At 43.7% G+C, this 17,970-nt stretch overlaps 1 protein-coding gene across 6 annotated transcripts in view; it reads left to right on the forward strand.

Moving 5' to 3' along the window:
- The window catches only part of LOC100409061 (UDP-glucuronic acid decarboxylase 1), a 101,420-nt gene that overhangs the window by 44,975 nt on the left and 38,475 nt on the right, over positions 1 to 17,970 (forward strand). For all 6 annotated transcript variants that reach the window (XM_078348401.1, XM_054244671.2, XM_054244672.2 and 3 more), the window contains 2 exons: positions 4,917 to 5,097; positions 13,990 to 14,094. In XM_078348401.1, the coding sequence (XP_078204527.1) occupies positions 4,917 to 5,097; positions 13,990 to 14,094 (286 nt within the window). The remainder of the gene's footprint in view (positions 1 to 4,916; positions 5,098 to 13,989; positions 14,095 to 17,970) is intronic.

Consider the following 17,970-nt stretch of genomic DNA (forward strand, 5'->3'; position numbering starts at 1 on the left):
TAGCCTTTACTATAGTTTCCAGTGATGTGTTCCTTATTTCCGTCTAAGACCTCATCAGAATGGCCTTTCAGTTTTCTGATCACTGTCATATTGCAGGTAATCTCTAAGAAGTTCAAGACTTTCCCTACAGCTCTTCTCTGAGCCCTCACCACTGTCTCTTTAACACTCCATTCACAGAAGTCTAGGCTTTTTCCAGCCTCTACTCGTTACCTAGTTCCAAAGCTTTTTCCACATTTTCAGGTATTTGTATAAGCAGCAACCCATTTCTCTGGTCCCCTTTTTCTGTTCTCGTCCTTTTTGTGCTGCTGTGACAGAGTATCTAAGACTGGGTAATTTATAATAAATTTATTGGCTCATGTTTCTGGAGGCTGGGGAGTCGAAGATCAAGTGGTTGTGGTCTGGTGAGGGTCTTTTTCCTATGTCTATGTCACATAGTAGCTGGGTAAAGAGAGGGCCAGAGAGAGACCAAAGGGACTGAACTCATGCTTCTATGTGGAACCTACTCCCACAGTAGCAAACTCACTCCTCTGATAATGGCATTAATCCATTTACTTCACCTCATGACCTAATCACCCCTTTTAACACTGTTGCATTGGGGGTTAAGTTACCAAAACATGCTTTTGGTAGACACATTAAAAGCATAGCAGCACTGATCCATGAATGCTGCAAAATCTTGCCATGATTTTTATTATGTGCACATGGAATGATCTTCCTGTCAGTGCTGAGGATTATAGAATTTATTTTGCTTTACACATCACCACAGCAAACAGACTCAGTTTTTCCCCCCTCATCTGTCATCTCATAGGTTAAACATTTCAAAGGCATTTGGCATGTGAAGTCTGACATGTTGTTGCTATAACTTAAAGCCTTTTCAGTAATTGGTAAGCCTTAGGACAGCTTCAACAGAAAGAGGAGGCTTGCTTTGAAATACATCATTTTTTGCTAATTTGCCAAGCATCATGAGTTTGAATGCTGACCTTGAACTAGACCACTTCAGCTGCCTATTGGTACCCACAAGAGTGAGCAAGAAAGCACCCTGAGATAAACCCCTACTCTGGAAAGGCATGAAAAGCTGTGTAAGTTCTAATCCATCTCAGTGTAAGAGGTCTTACTTTTTTTCTCCTACTCTCTTTTGAATATTAGCTCTTTGTTATTCAAAGAGTATCCTTGGGTTTGGTGATTAATGTTCCTGATGAAGCTTTGTAAGTGCTAAGCTTTCACCAAATTTGTTTCTACTTGAAACACTTGCCTTATGGGCTAACATTAATTAGGATAAAAAAATTGTGTAACCATCCAGCTATGTTATATAAATCTTAAGTATTTTAGGTAGAGAGAAATTACTACAGAAAAGCAATTCCAATGCATTCTAGTCAAGCCAAGGTGCTTCTAACAATTTTACATTAGTACTAAGTCTCGTGAGATGTTGGAGGTGATTGTGTATAATTTAATATGCTGCACCTCTGTTATCTCAGAACTGTCTGCCAGGTATTTTGAGCACAGAGATTATGTTAGAATGCCACTGAACAGTTTGTTTTCAGAAATGTTTGTACATAGTTACATTAAAAGGGGTTAATTCCGCGCCCCCTTCCCCCACCCAAGACGGAGTCTCACTCTGTTGCCAGGCTGGAGTGCAGTGGCATGATCTCAGCTCACTGCAACCTCTGCCTCCCGGGTTCAAGCGATTCTCCTGCCTCAGCCTCCTGAGTAGCTGGGACTACCAGCGTGTGCCACCATGCCCAGCTGATTTTTACATTTTTAGTAGAGACAGGGTTTAACCATGTTGGACAGGATAGTCTCAATCTCTTGACCTCGTGATTCACCAGCCTCGGCTTCCCAAAGTGCTGGGATTACAGGTGTGAGCTACTGTGCCGAGTCCGAAGGGGCTAAATTTCTTTTAAAAAGTTGCAGTTTTTTTTAAAATGCAAAAATCATGGAAAACTTGGGAAAATGCAATAACATGAAGAGAAAATGAAATCTCATCCTGTGAGTTAAGCTCTAGTGGTGAGTCAACTTTGAATTTCAATTATTTTTCTGGAAATACCTTTTTCATAGTCATTTTTCAGGTATAGTGGTAGAATGTGGGAGCCCTTAAGACGAAACACCAACTAGACAACTTGACAAGCGGTAGAGAATGTATAATTAGAAAGACTGTAGCTTTAGTCTATCCCAGCTAGTGATCTCTGAGGATTTTAGTCAAAGACAGAACTTCTTTGGGTGTTGTTTCTTATCTCTAAGGCAAAGGGGATTTGGAACATGGTGCTGTTGGTAACGCTAAATGAAAGCTATCAAGCATGAGGATGCCTGCTCTCACCCATCCTGTCCTAACTATTTTATTTGCATTTCCTCAGAGCATATGTTCATATTTAGGTGGTGGTTGAGGGATGGTTATTCTTGAGGCTGGCTTTGTTAACCGAAAAACAAAACCCTAAAATATTTTAGAGGTTTATCATGAGCCAGTATGACTGCGGCCCTGGGAAACACAAAACCAAGAAGCTTTGAGTGAGTGTGCCTGAAGCAGTCGGATGACAGTTTAGTTTTATACATTTTAGGGAGGCAGAAGTTACAAGGAGGCATTAAGCAATACATGGGGCTTTCACCTTGGTTTGGCCCAAGAAGGCTGTTTTGAAGTGGGGCTGACAGGTATAGGTAGGTTCAGAGATTATTTGTTTATTTTATTTTATATTTTATTTATTTTGAGACAAATTCTTTCTCTGTCACCCAGGCATAATGGCACAATTGTGGCTCACTGCAGCCTCGACTTCCCTGGGTCAGAGATTTTTTTTTACTTTGTAATTGGTTAAAGGAGTTAATCTTTGCCTAAAACTTTGGAGTCAGCAGAAAGAAATGTTTAAGTTATGACGAGGAAGTCGGTTCACCAGTACAGTGGGTCAGAGCAACCCAGAGGGATGTGACTTTGCTCCCGTCTGACACAACCCTAAGTCTTGCTTATGTTCTCTGTTGTAGCATTAACATTGGTCAGTTTTGTCTGAACTCCAGAAGAGAAAGTATAGTGAGGTGTGTCCAATCTCCCTTCCCATCATGGCTGGGAACTGAACTTTCAGGTTTCTCTGGGGTCTTATTTGGCCAAGAGGGGGTCTACTCAGTTAGGGGCACTTAAGCTGTTTATATATTTATGATACAGTCTCATTCTGTGGCCCAGACTGGAGTGCAGTGGTGCTATCTCAACTCACTATAACCTCCACATCCTGGGTTCAAGTGATTCTTGGGCTTTAGCCACCCTGGTAGCTATGATTACAGGCGTGTGCCACCATACTTGGCTAATTTTTGTAATTTTAGTAGAGACGGAGTTTCACCATGTCACCTAGGCTAATCTCGAATGCCTGGCCTCAAATGACCCACCCACCTTGGCTTCCCAAAGTGCTAGGATTATAGGCATAAGCCATTGCACCCAGCCCAGATTTCATTTTTAGTTATAGCCTCCCCTTACTTCTCCTCTGCTATCCCTGATCTTTTTCATCCAGGTGGCTTCTTTTTTTTTTTTTTTTTTGAGATGGAGCCTTACTCTGTCAACCAGGCTGTAGTACAGTGGTGTGATCTTAGCTCACTGCAACCTCCACCTCCTGGGTTCAAGTGACTCTCCTGCCTCAGCCTCCCAAGTAGTGGGGATTACAGGAGTTTACCATCATGCTCAGCTAATTTTTGGTATTTTTAGTAGAGACAGGATTTCACCATGTCAGCCAGACTTGTCTTGAACTCCTGATCTCGAACTCCTGATATCAAGTGATCCACCTGTCTTGGACCCCCGCCGCAAAGTGCTGGGATTACAGGTGTGAGCTACCATTCTGGCTAAATCCAGGTGGCTTTACTCTCACCCGTGATGAATAGTTCATCATGTGTGAGATTTTATTTATTTTAAATAGAAGTTTCATGGAGAATTACATATTTTAAAACCATAGACCCGGGAGTTCATGTACTTTTTATTTTAGGTAGAAAGGATTGCTGTTTTCCCATTAATTCAGTTTGAAACAGAAGGGCGAAATGAACAAGAGAATTCTGGTGAAGAGAAGGCAGAGTAGAGAGCAGGCTAGAGAATTGAGTTGCACATGGCCAGTCTGTTTTCTGAGCCTATTCTTTTCACTCCCACTGCCCATAACCTTCCCCCAGATGAAATTCCCTTTTATCCTCTAGTTACACCATTTCTTTTGAATAAAATACTTGTGTTCAACTTAAAAGTATTTTTCAAGCGCAGTTGAATTTTCACCTTCACAGTGATCTAGGTTTTGTTATTACTGAGTTCCTGTCAAGACCCCTCACGGCTGCCTCCCCACACTCTGTGGGTGGGAGTGGACACCACGCAGTGTTCACATCACCACTCATAAATTAACCACACGATGGACTTATGCATTTAGGGCTTTGGTCTACAAACAGCATGTATTGCTTGTTAATTCCTTCTTGTAAACAATTTAAAAGATACTCATTTTTCATGAGGATTTTGAATCTAACTTAAATATTAATTTTTTTTTGGTAGTTCACTAAATCTCTGTATTTTGCTAATCGTTTTTTCTATAAAGTAATTTTTAAAGTTCTCAGCAGTAATATTGAAGCCATGGAAGCTATGTCCAGCATCCCATTTGTTATAAAACAAGAACCTTTGACTAATGGGAAATTTTCTGTCAGCGAAGACATTTTGAAGTTTGTAACTGCAATTTTTCTGTTTCTTCCCAGAGTGATAGTTTGAAATGTAAGGCTGCTTAGGAATTTACAGATAGTGTGGCCTCTTTGATCTGCAGTAAGAGTCAAGATGCTACTTTAAAACCTTTGCTGTCTTCCTTCCCCACCTTGCTCCTGAGTTGTAAGTGGTGGCTGCACCAAAGATGTCTCTCCATGGAGCTGGTCCTCACTGTGTTCTCATGTGCTTTTTCTGGGAATGTTCTGCACATGCTGTCCGGACGCAGATAACCGGAGGTGCAGGGTTCGTGGGCTCCCATCTAACTGACAAACTCATGATGGATGGCCATGAGGTGACGGTGGTGGACAATTTCTTCACGGGCAGGAAGAGAAATGTGGAGCACTGGATTGGACATGAGAACTTCGAGCTGATTAACCATGACGTGGTGGAGCCCCTCTACATCGAGGGTGAGTGAAAACTGCACCTTTTTATCACTCAGAGCTCTGCAGGTGGCCTCTCCAGAGCTGTGGGATCCCCAAGGGTAAGCTGTCTGACTCAGCACATTGAATGCTATGTTGGGTTTTATTTTTGAAATGTCTCACAGTGTATGAGGTGCTCTCCTAGCCTCTGTGATAAAGAGTGGTTATAACAGTGTGAATAGTGTCTTGTCCCTTACATGGCACCCTTGGTACTGAGCCTCGTGGATGTATTGAAGTAGCCTACCCGTAGTACGCATCTGCTATGGTCTGTCTATTGGTGTTCCCGCAAATTTCATATGTTGGCATCCCAAACACCATGGTGATGGTGTTAGGAGGTGGAGGCCTTTGGAGGTGATTAGCTCATGGAGACAGAGCCCTCACAAATGGGAGTAGCGTTTTGATAAAAGGTCTCAGAGAGCCCACTTGCCCTTTCCACTGTGTGAGGACATGGCGAGAAGATTCATACATGAACCAGGAAGCAGATTCTCAATAGCATCCAGTCTGCCAACACTTTGATCTTTCTCATTTGTTATAGAAAACCAGTGGTTCAATGTACATTTCTTTGGTTACTACATATGGTTAGACATTAACATGTTAATTCATCAGAGAAATACAAATGGTTTGTTAATCTATTTTGAAAATATTCTTTTAGTATGAGTTCTTTGTAATAGGAATGTTAACTATTGGGCTTGTATTTAGCATTTTTCTCACAATCTAGTTTTTACCTTTTTGTTTGATTGAAATTGTATAACATAGTGTCATCTGTTTATATCCCTTTTGCTATTTCTTCTGTTCTCTTTATTCTCTAACCATTCCAAGATTAGATAAATACTTAATTTAATATTTAGAAAACAGCCATGGTGTTCTTTTGTTGGTTGGTTTTTTGCCTCGTTTTTAAACATTCAATTATGTAATATATTTGGGATTCATTTTGGGATGAAGCTGTAGCTTTTGTACAGTGATTTTATAAAGTGTAACAAGCTATGTGGATTATAGATCGGTGGGCTCACTCTCCTCTTGGACTTTCTCCTTGGATCTCTGTGGGGTTAACTGAAGTCCTGCATGTGACAGGGCCTGGCAGGTAGGATTCTCACAGTGCCCTGCCAAGGTGCCTCTTCCCAATGTTCAACCAAAGATGCTAAGTGCTGCTGTGACAGGAGTTTGCTGATGGAATCATGGTTATGAACCAGCTGGCTTTAAAATGCGGATGATCCTGGATTATCTGGGTTGGCCCCCACATAGTCACTTGAGCTGTCAAAGGCAGCAACAGAGAATGAAAGAGTCAGGTAGAGAGACTGGATAGAAGAGATATCATGGGAAGACCAGGCAGAAGGGAAGCTGGAGAATGTGCGACCTACCTGACCTACCCTGGCTGGCTTTGAAGGAGCCATGAGCCCGAGAGTGTTGGCAGCCTCTGGAAGCTAAGAACGGCTCCCTGCTGAGAGCCTATAAGGTGACCTCAGTCCTGCAGCCTCAGGGAACTGAATTTTGCCATCATCCTGAATTATCCTCTGAAGACAGGAACACAGCCCTGCTGGCACCTTCATTTCTCCTTGGGGGCAGGCAGAACTGAGAACCAGCTGAAACCAGCTGAGCCACACTGTGCCTGGTCCTGTAGACCTGTCAGATTGCAAATGGTTATTTTTTGAGCCTCTAAATTTGATTGGCAGCAATAGAAAACTACTACGTGGGCTTAACACAGTACTGGGCCCTCATTTCACTAAGTGCTCTCCAAATGCTACCTATTAATATTATTACTCTCTTCTCTTTTTTTGTACATGGCAAGAAACATTTATATTATGCAATTTCAGTGCTACTGAGAAGCCAGAACTTAGTAAAAATGGTGTTTTAATAAGTAAATTATCTTCTTTAACTGCGAGGTTTGATACCAAAGCTGCTCTAGGCCATTTCCGCCAATTCTGTTACTGTGTGTAGAACGTACACACTCACATACAAGTAACATGCACACCCACACACATGCCCACACACACTGAATGAAGTCATACAATAAATGACTGATGCTTGATCTTTTGCTTGGAGTATTGCGTTCCCTCGGTTGACATTTATGTTGGGAGAGCATGACATACTTCTCTGCCTCCATAGTTTGAAGCCTGATTTTTACTTTCTCCTTCAGTGAGTCCTCAACCTTAGCCTCAGGTCTTCTGTGTGCTTGATATTTTCCCCCTTGCTCTCCACCAACTCTTCACTCTTTCTGCCCCCACAATGCCCACTTCATCCAACAATGCCAGAAGGTACCTTGTTTTTAAGCTCATATGGAATATTCTCCAAGATTGATCACATTCTGAGCTACAAAAGACACCTCAACCAACTTGAAAGAATACAATCCTATAAAGTGTCCTCTCAGACCAGAGTGGACTTACACTAGAAATTAGTAACAGAAAGATATCTGGAAAATTACAAAAATATTTAATGAGAAAGCAACAAACTTCTGTGTACCATATGGGACAAAGGAGAACTCTCAAGAGAGATTAAAAATACTTTGAACCAAATGAAAGAATTAGGTTTCTTGTTTATATATTAGATAAAGAATGAGATGGAAGAGAACCCAAAATATTTTTCTCTTTTCAAAACAAGCTTTTTTCCTGATGAAGAAAATAATACATACATGTTAAAGAAAATGTAGAAAACTATTTTGCAAAGCAAATAGAAAGTTATTTTTAATTTTTCTATAAACTGTTGAGGAAGTTGGGTGGGCACAGTTGCTCACACCTATAGTCTCAGCCCTTTGGGAGGCTGAGGCGGGCGGATCAGTTGATCTTAGGAGTTTGAGTCCAGGCTGGGCAACACGGTGAAATCTGGTCTCTGCCAAAACTCCAAAACGTTAGCTGGGTGTGGTTGTGCACACCTGTGGTCCCAGCTATTCAGGAGGCTGAGGCATGAAAATCACTTGAACCCTGGAAGCAGACGTTGCAGTGAGCCAAGATAGTGCCATTGTACTCCAGCCTGGGTGACAGAATAAGACCTCATCTCAAAAAAGAAAAACAAAAAACTGTTGAAGCTAACATCCAGTTGTTTTCCTAAATGTGATTTATTTTTTCAAATTAAAAACATCCTTACTAGGCAATATGGTTATGTGGTTCCATTATTTTAAAAATAAATAAGAGATGGCCAGGCGTGGTGGCTCATGTCTGTAATCCCAGTACCTTAGGAGGCTGAGACAGGCAGATTGCTTGAGCCCAGGAGTTCCAGACCAGCCTGGCAACATGGCAAAACTGTGTCTCTACAAAAATTCGCCATGCATGGTGGTGTGCACCTGTAGTCTCAGCTACCCCGGGGGCTGAGGTGGGAAGATCACTTGAGCCCAGTGAGTTGTGACTGCACTGAGCCATGACTACACTGCACTCCAGCCTGGGCAACAGTAAGACCTTGTCTCAAAAATAAATAGATAAATAATAAACATAAAAATGGAAAAGGTAAAACTATAAAGTCTCCCATTTGCCAGTTCTCAGGTCTCCTCAGGAAACAGCTGTTGATCCTTTATTTGTATTTATCTGCAGTGTCTGTATGTGACCCAGCTAATACAAGTAGGTATTTATAGTTCTCCCTTCTTATATAATTTATTATATATTGTCCTTCATCTTATTTTCTCTTACTTACTGTGTGCTGGTGATCTTTCTGTGTCTTACAGAGACCTTTTTTGGCAGCTTACTGTTCTGTTTTGTCACTATACTAACTAGACCTCTTTGCAAAGATACGGATTTTTTCCCCCTCAGCATTACTTGTCAGCAAGTTGCCTTCTTATGAATATACTGCCATTTCCTTAGTCCAGTGTTGTTGGATCTCTAGGTTGATTGCAGTTTGGAGTCATCGTAAACCATGCTTCAGAAAGCCACACATCTGTGTCTCTGTCATCATTTTCATAGGACACTGGCTTTCCCAGGGTCCTGCTACAGAGCACCTGCGTTTCCCTGAAATGCTGTCCCAATTTACTTTTCTGTCATCTGTGTAAACAGGGATCTTGAGACCAGCATTTCCATGGGGAACAGGAAAAGGCAGAAATGTGCATTGTGTCATGGGAAGACCGGTACTGGGAACTCGTGGTATCTCTGTTGAAGAGGTCCAGGAAAATAAAAGAAAGTGACCATAGCTAACAGTGCTATTCTAATCCCTGTTTATGGTTCGCAAGTTTAATTATGTCAATACTGGTGCAAGATAGGCAGCTATTTTCCTCATTTTAGAGGTGAGGGAACTGATGCAATGAACCCTTTCCATTACCTGCCTTTTACCTGGATGCTCAGTTCCTATGGAGGGTCAGGGGGCACCAGGAGAGGGAAGACAGGAGAGCCGAGCCGTCAACCCTGGGCACCCACCCTAGAGAGGTGGGGTGGAAACAGTGTTTGCCAAGGATATTGAGTCAGTGTTGATATAGACATTTAAAGCATGCAGCTCTGATTAGAATATTTTTGTTGAAGTATCATTTAGAATTTTTTTTTCTCAACTTTCAGTTTATATTGCAAAGGTAAATAAAATGGCAGTGGCATCTTTTAGAGATTGCCCTCTGTTTAATTTAGAGCTGTGGGGGTTGCCTGTGGAGCAGCCCAGGATGCTGGAAATGCTTTCCTCTGTGGTGGCTTCACAGGGAAGGTGAGCCCCTCTGTCAGAAGCCAGCAGCACTGGCAGGCAACCCCAGCTCCCAGGGGCTGAGCCAGTCTCCAGCCTGTGCCGCCTTTGTCCTAAGTAAATACATTTGACATGAACTCAAGGCAAAACCTTGCTCTTTTGCTTCTTTGTGCTGAGAGAAATTTGGTCTTTATGCATTGAGAAGTTCTTTATCTTCTTCATTCCTGTTTTCCATCCTAAATACTGTTGCCATGCTGTGGGACTTCACATTGCAGAGGGGGACATCTTGTTGGGGAGAATTTCTGCAAGGCCTCTGACTCAGAGTAGCAAAAGAGAATTCTACTGCAAGTGTCTTTTATGATGGGAATTTAGTATATGCTCAGTAATCAAGTGAGTTCACAGAAAGAACTAACTCATTGTTTTGCATTTTAGTGTTTCCATAGTCTTCAGTTTCACACTGTAAATCCTTAACTGGCCCTTGGCAGTTCCTTAGAGCGTGGGGGCGGTACAGAAGGAGGCTTGACACAGACTATGTCACAAACTTAAGACAAAATTAAAAAAGAAAATCAACAAAGGAGTGGAAGCTGCAGTCAGTTTTTATGTGGATTTCTCCTTTGTCCTTTTTGGTAGAAGAAAATGCTTGATTTCTCTGATGCATTCTGAACAGTGGTTTCGGGTTATCCTGAATTGCTCTCGTCCTACGGTGATATTTTTTCTTCCCTATTTATGTGTCATTTATGTGGGTTTCAAGCACAGTGAAATTCAACCTAAGACCCTATAAGGGAGTTCATTTGTGGTTTGACTGGTTGAGTTTCTCTAGTCAGAATTCACAGAAGGGCCAATTAAGTCGCAGCTGTCCCCTTACCCAGCCTCTTCCCAGCATAGAATTCTGGTAGGAATGCTTATCATCATTAATTGGAGCTCTTTTAGCCTCATTTCTTGAGACTTCTATTTTTCTAGCTGAGCTCCCGGCACATGATGTTGTAAATGTGAAGGGTCGTGGCAGGGTCTCTTAGAGGTCAGCATGGAGTGGCTGTGTGGGCACCCATTAATGGGCTGCCTTTCTGTCCCGCTTTGACTTCCTCTCCCCACCTCAGCTTGGATTTTGGAACGTCAAGCTCATTCTTGGTGTACACTGAACTGCACAGTTGACATGTTCTGAGGGCCTTTGTCCTGGGCTGTGAGGGTTAACTTTGCTGCTTTATTTACATTCCAAAGCGGGTTGTTACTAATGTTACTTAGTGTTTACCTAGCACCTCTCATTGCAGTTATTTCTCCCTGCTCTGAATTTCCCCTTTTCTCTGCCTTTCAGAATTTCTCGCCAGATTATTTAACCAGAAGACTCTCATGCAGTGCCCTTTTTTAGGATGGGAACTGGAGTTATTGTTAACGTTATAGGAAGAACACATTCTCAGAGGAGAGGGTGGTGGTGGTGGGAAACTGGTTTTCATAGGGTTTTCAGGTTCCTCTCAAATAGGAGAATGCAGCAGTGCCGCTACTTAACTGAGCATCTTGACAGTTTAATGGGGTAGCCCTCGGCCTTCCGGAGCAGCAGCGGGGCTGACCTGTCCATGGAGGATGGAAAAACCCCAGTTTACTCTTCTCTCAGCTAACTTTAGTGGAGCCCTGTTCCCAAATTGGCCTGGGCCAGAGCACCATGGAGGGATATTTGTTGTAAATGGAAGGGTTCCAGGCCCTCCTGGAAATCCTGAAGTGTGAGACCTGCAGTGGGCTCAGGAGTCTTTATTTGTGGGTGCCCGAGGTGACCAAGGGGGCCTCCCCTCCCTACAGAGTCACACTCTGTGGGGAGTTTAAGGAAGGGAAAGGCCTGTGTCTTGTCCTCAGCCAGCTCATCGTCTAGTGAGAAAGGCATGTATGAATCTCTGGACAGGGCAGTGCTGAGCTGTGGTGGACTAGCAGTGCAGACAAGGGGTTATTTCTGACCAGGGACAGGGAGAAGTTTCCCACAGACAGCCTTCCGCTCTCCTCTGGATTGAGCTTCGAAGAAGAAAGCCAGGACTGGAGCAAGTGAGGAGGATAGAATAGTGCCGGGTTAATGGTAGTGGCTGTCTGTTTGATGTCAGGGAGGTATCCTGTACTCTCAAGGCACACTTTTTCCCTCCTAGCCTTTAATGCAGTTTCCTGTCTTTCCCTGCATCCCTTGTCACCTCAAGAGGAAAAACAGTGATGAATAATTTGATTTGTAAGATCAGAACCCATACAGAGTTGTTTACACTCCCTCTCAGGAACATAGGGTGACCCCGTCTGTGTAAGCAGAAATACCTGTGAGTGTGAGTCAGGTGACAGCAGGCTCCAGGTCTAGCACACCTGAGTGGGCTCTGTGGTGTCATACTCAATTCCGAAGGTCTGGCCAGGCTCATTTGTTTTGTTTTTTTTTTTGTTTGTTTGAGATGGAGTTTCACTCTCGTTGCTCAGGCTGCCCTGCAATGGTGCAGTCTTGACTCACTGCAAACTCTACCTCCCGGGTTCAAGTGGTTCTCCTTGCTCAGCCTCCCAAGTAGCTGGAATTATAGGCAACTGCCACCACGCCCAGCTATTTTTTTAATATTTTTAGTAGACACGGGGTTTCGCCATGTTGGCCAGGCTGGTTTCAAACTCCTAACCTCAAGTGATCCACCTGCCTAAGCCTCCCAAAGTGCTATGATTACAGGCATGACCCACCGCACCTGGCCCTCATTTGGTTTTGAATTTGGCATGGTCCTGCTCCAGAATGACGGTGGGTGTGAGGAGGCAGCACAGTGCCTGTTTCTGGGGTTAATGGTCTGCGTTCCTGGAAGCAGGTGTTCAGGAACTGACCCAGTCTATGCTGGTCCTAGCTGGACGATAAAAAAGATAGCTTGGCCTTAGAATTGTGGAATTTTGTGAGAACTGATATTTAAAAGTATCATGTTGAATTACAGTTTGTGTAGTAGAATGTTAGTTTGTCTTTTATTTTTAGCTGTTTATCAGCTCAGAATAACTTGTGGGGGTGAGAACAGCAGTCACAGGATTTCCTTTTACTTGGACAGATTTCTTTGGTGAACTTGAATCTTGACAGACCATCAATAATTTTAAAGATTTTGTGTTTTCTTAGTTCTCTTTACAAAAAGATTCTTCTTTCCATACGCATTGGTTCTATTTTTAAATTAACTCATTAGCTTTCAGACTTGGCTTTTAAATGTTAAAATATATATATGTATTTTATATATACATGAAGGTTCAGTGTCTCCCAGCCTGCCTCAGGGTATTGGAGACCCAGGCATTGCCTCACTGGGTGACTAGTGCAAAGTCAGGATTGATTGAGAACCGCCAGACTGAACTGCTGTGGCTCAAGGGCTTGATCTTCAGCTCTTCCATTCCCAGGACTGCGAAAGGGAGGACAGCAGCGGTCCGATGGTCAGGAGGAGCCCGGAAGGCCTGGCAGAGGGGCCCCTGCAGGTCTTCTTACACATCCATGTGCAAGGGAGGACTCATTTTGACAGCAGAGCTTCCAGATCCCTGTTCCTTACTCTCCTGTGGATGGTGGGTCTGTTTCCTCACCTGTGGCTAGAGTAGAATGGCGTGATGTGGACTTCGTCTGGAAGGATGGCATTCCTTCTGTGTATTGGTCTGTTGCTGCCATTCCACAATGAGAGGTTAGTCCCTGAGGACTTCTGTGCTGTGTGCAGGTGTTAACCTGACCTGGATCAGTGCTGGAGGGCTGTGGATAGTGACGTCAAAGTGAATGCTTGTGCAGAAGGGGCTAGGGCTTGTGTGGAATCTGAATTGCTTTGCCATTCATGACTTTAAAAACCTCCTTCCCTACCTCCCCATTCATTGCAGGGTCTGTTTTTTTTATATACAGCATGCATAAAAACAAAAGGAAAGGCTACTTTCTTCGATAGTTTTGTGTCTTTGCTTTCAAGTCATATTTGCCTCACAGACTAAAAAAAAAAAAAAAAAAAAAATTCATGTTTAATTTTGTGTCTGAAAAAATCATCTTCCTGCTGATTTGAATTCTTTGTCTGGGACAAATATTTCAGAAAACAATCAACTCAGTAATTGAATTGACTCTGATTACCTGAGAACAGACTCAAATGACTGACCCAGCACATGTTTTTGTTTCCATATAATTAGACTATTTTTGTTTAATATGTTTCTAATTACAAATGTAAATTAGTTTATATAAAGAATAAGATAACTTGATTTCAGTGAAAGATATACTAATAACTTTATTATACAGCATAATTCCTAGGAGGTCAGTATTTTTTTTAGCACTTTTTTCTTTTAAGTAATAGGCTTCTGTTTTGTCTCCTTTAGTTGACCAGATATACCATCTGGCGTCTCCAGCTTCCCCTCCAAACTACATGTATAATCCTATCAAGACATTGAAGACGAATACGATTGGGACATTAAACATGTTGGGTAAGTTGTCATTTTCTTGTTTTTTGGCTCTTGGAGATATTTTAGATGATTGCAAGCATAGGCCATTGAATGTTCTACTAGAGTTTGATCTGGATCTTGCCCCCCTCCCTTATCGCCCTGCCTGTGGTATTGGCAGTTTTGCAGTGTTATTTCAGTGTGACTTTATTTGTCAGCAGAATATGCCATAAAGGAGATGGTCTAACTTTCATGCATTGTAGTAATCAGGCTGTGGCACCCTGGTGTAGATCCCCTGGGAGTGACCACAGGCTCTTCATGTGACCGACCACCCAGCCTTCCCCACTCCTCACCTCTGAAACCAGTTGGCGAATGCTGAGGATAAGTGGCATGCCTCATGCTGGAAAGAGGCACTGGTGGCTCTGATCCCGAGGTTGGGTTGGCATGACATTACACACAGCGGTGATGCACTAGCGCTCCTTGAAGAAATGGGTGGAGATGTCTGTATGGGGTGTTATCAAGACTGAGTACCTGCCCTAGATTGGACCTCAGGTTTCGCATTCATGAAAGATAGAAGAGAGCATTGTTAAGGGTGGCCATATGTGTATATTCACAAATGACATGCCTTAGATTTATAGCTGTGGGTAATATGCACATATTACTGTTTAAAATTAGAGGCATGCTTAAATTTGGCACAGTTTATAAAAATAAACTAGGGGTTCTGATGATTTGCAAAGTGGAAGAAAGGAACCACTTTTTAAAATGGCAAGTAAATGATGGATTTAAGTATAGGAACATTTAGTACAGGTTCTACAAATAGACTTGGGAAAGACAGCACTAAAGTTTAATTTGAACAAAGCATGGAGTCAAGGGAGTGAAAGGACAGCCAGAGATTGGTTTATCTCTTAGGCTAAGTATTTTAGGGTGTTGTACTAGTCAAGGTTCTGCAGAAGAACAGAACCAATGGGATGTGTAGAGATTTAAAGAGATTTGTTACAAGGGATTGGCTCACATGAAGATGGAGGTCGAGAAGTCCCACTGTCTTCTTTCTGCAAGCTGGAGACCCTGGAAAGCTGGGGGTGTAGTTCAAAAGCCTGAGAAGTGGAGAGCCAAGGGCAGAAGGTCGATATTCTACATAAGTTGTTGGCCTTCCTCCATCTTTGTGTTCTAGTCAAGCCTCTAAGGGACTGGATGATGCACCCACATTCTGGAGGGCTATCTGTTCTTCACAGTCTACAGATTCAAATGCTCATCTCTTCCAGAAACATCCTCACAGATACCCCCCAGACCTAATGTTCAGCCAGCTATCTGGGCATCCCATGGCCTCAGCTGACACACAAAATGAACCATCACAAGGGTTACAAGAATGTTTGGAGTTAAGATGATTCATTCTTCCAATCTGGAAAGAGCTTTATCTTTTTTGTTACTGTCCCCTGATCTGGTCACTAAACAGAACAGGGTGCTGCTGCTTCTGCTTAGAAGTGTGCTTTGTGCCTTCTTCTTGCCATCACAAGTGCCCACCCTTCCCTACACTCTCTCTGCCCTGCCCCCCTCCATCATACCAAAACTAGACCATAGAAGAAAATCCCATCATGCACTTGGTGTTTAAAGAGATTCCATTTATTCTTCTGATTTAAGGGATGCAGTCACTGTGCCCGTGGGTCTTCTCCCTGTGGGTCAGATTCAGATGGGGTTATACTCAGGCTCTTCTGCACTCGGCACCCCGTGGAGACAGGGGCTGCTGAATGGGCACAAGCATCAATGATACCTAGTAGGAAAGGCTTCCAAAGAGAGGCTTCAGCAAAATGCTATTAAAGGCAAATGTGACTCGAGCTAGGGCTTGAACTATAACTGAGATTGAATGTGGAGGTCTCACAGGAATGGTAGGGTCTTCCAGGAATGATGTTGACAAAAGGTGAAGAGAGACCATTGGTAGGCTGGAAAGAAATTTAAATGGGACTTTGTATTTGGAACTGAGATGAGCTGTCATTAACCATCTTGTGATGCCATGAACTTTGCCTGGCTTCATTTTTTCTCTGTGTAACTTGCCCACCTCGCAGACCCTGTGTTAGACTTCTTCCTCTGATGAAAGCTTTTCCTAACACCCAGATACTACAGCAGCAGGATAGCTTCCTTGGCTTCACTCCCTGACAGTTGCCTCCGTGGATCCTTCCTAAATCATTCTATGAAAATGACACAGAAATAGTCCTGGTTTCAAAATCCTTAAACTCAGTTGTTTTTGAAGTACAATACATTGCATTTGTGATGTGTGTATTTGACCAAGTTCAGAGAAGACAACCAGGAAGACCTCAGGTAGAGGAATATAAAATGTACAGTTACTCTGGAAAACAGTTTGACACTTTCTTTAAAAAACTATGCACTGACCTTTTCAAGATGGCGCAGTAAGAACAACTCGGGATTGCAGCTCTCAGCTAATGCTCAGAGGGTGAGTCAAAGTCGCATTTCCAGACGGATCTTTGTTGCCCACAGAACGGGGAAAGTCCCAGGTGTAGGAAAGACATGGGACACAAGTGCAGCTGGTTCAGCTGTTGCGGCTGCTTAGGCCGGCGCTGCAGCGCAGGCACTCCCCAAAAATTCGCACAAAACACACGGTCCCGGGTGCCCCTCTAAACCGGCAGTCTGAGATTTGGGAGGGCAGATTAGCATATCCATCTGATTAAATGCGACTTGGACAGTGAGCCAAACCAGGAGATTCCTGGGAAGTGGCGTTTGAGCCAGCGCAGTGGCTAGCTGCACGGGAAATCACACAGATCCCGGTGCTATAACAGCAGGCGACCGAAACACCTGGGAGAGCGTTTTCCATTCAACTTAAAAAAAAAAAAGAAAAGAAGAAGAAAGAAAGGCGCTCTGAGGCAGGGAGCCAGGCAGGCAGGCTCGGCGGGTTTCACCCCCACAGGGACAAACAAAAGGGCAACTTGAAATGCTCCGGGTGGAGATTTTCACTGCTAGGACAGCTGAACCCAGGATGGTGCAGCTCGGTGGGGGAGGGGCGTTCGCCATTACTGAGGATATCTGCCCCTACGGAAGTACACTCCCATTGCTGACGCAGCCTGCCGTTGCCGAGGCAACACGCCATAACCGAGAGACTTCGCTGCAGGGCGGAGCTGGTGGCAGCAGGGTGGAGCCTGCAGCAGAGCCCGCGGCTGCAGGGCAGAGCCCGCACCAACAGGGCCCACACCACATCAGCAGGGCGGAGCCTCGGCAGGCAAATAGTGACTAGACTTCCTCCTAGCTGCGCAGGATAGTGCCACAGACATTCATAAAGAAAGCTCCAATCCCACCGAGACAGAGCATCTGAGGAAAAAAGGGGTTCTAAGAGTTGTGCTGCAGCAGAATTAAACGCACCTGCCTAACAGCCCTGAATGAACAATGGAGCTAACAGCTCAGCACTTGAGCTCCTATAAAGTACAGACTGTCTCCTCAAGCAGCTCCCTGACCCCTGTATATCCAGAGTCACCTCAAAAAGGACTGATCAGACTGACATTAGGCGGGCACCATTCTGGGACAAAGATAGCAGAAGAAACTGGTAGCATCACTCACCGTTCTGCAGCTGCTACAGGTGTACCCCAGACAAGCAGGGCCTGGAGTGGACCTCAGCAGTCATACAGCAGAGGGGCTAGACTGGTAGAAGGAAAACCAAGTAACAGAAAGACCTCATCATCAACAATCTGGGCATCCACTCAGAGACCCAATCGAAAAGTCAGCAACTACTCAGGCGACAGGTGGATAAATCGACAAAGATGGGAAGAAACCAGTGCAAAAAGGAGGAAAACACCCGAAACCAGAATGCCTCACCTCCTACAAAGGACCAAAACTCCTCATTAGCAAGGGAACAAAGCTGGATGGAGAATGACTGTGATGAAATGACGGAATTAGACTTCAGAAGGTGGCTAATGAGAA

This window comes from Callithrix jacchus, chromosome 14 (assembly GCF_049354715.1).
Source record: "Callithrix jacchus isolate 240 chromosome 14, calJac240_pri, whole genome shotgun sequence".
Classification (NCBI taxonomy): Eukaryota; Metazoa; Chordata; class Mammalia; order Primates; family Cebidae; genus Callithrix; species Callithrix jacchus.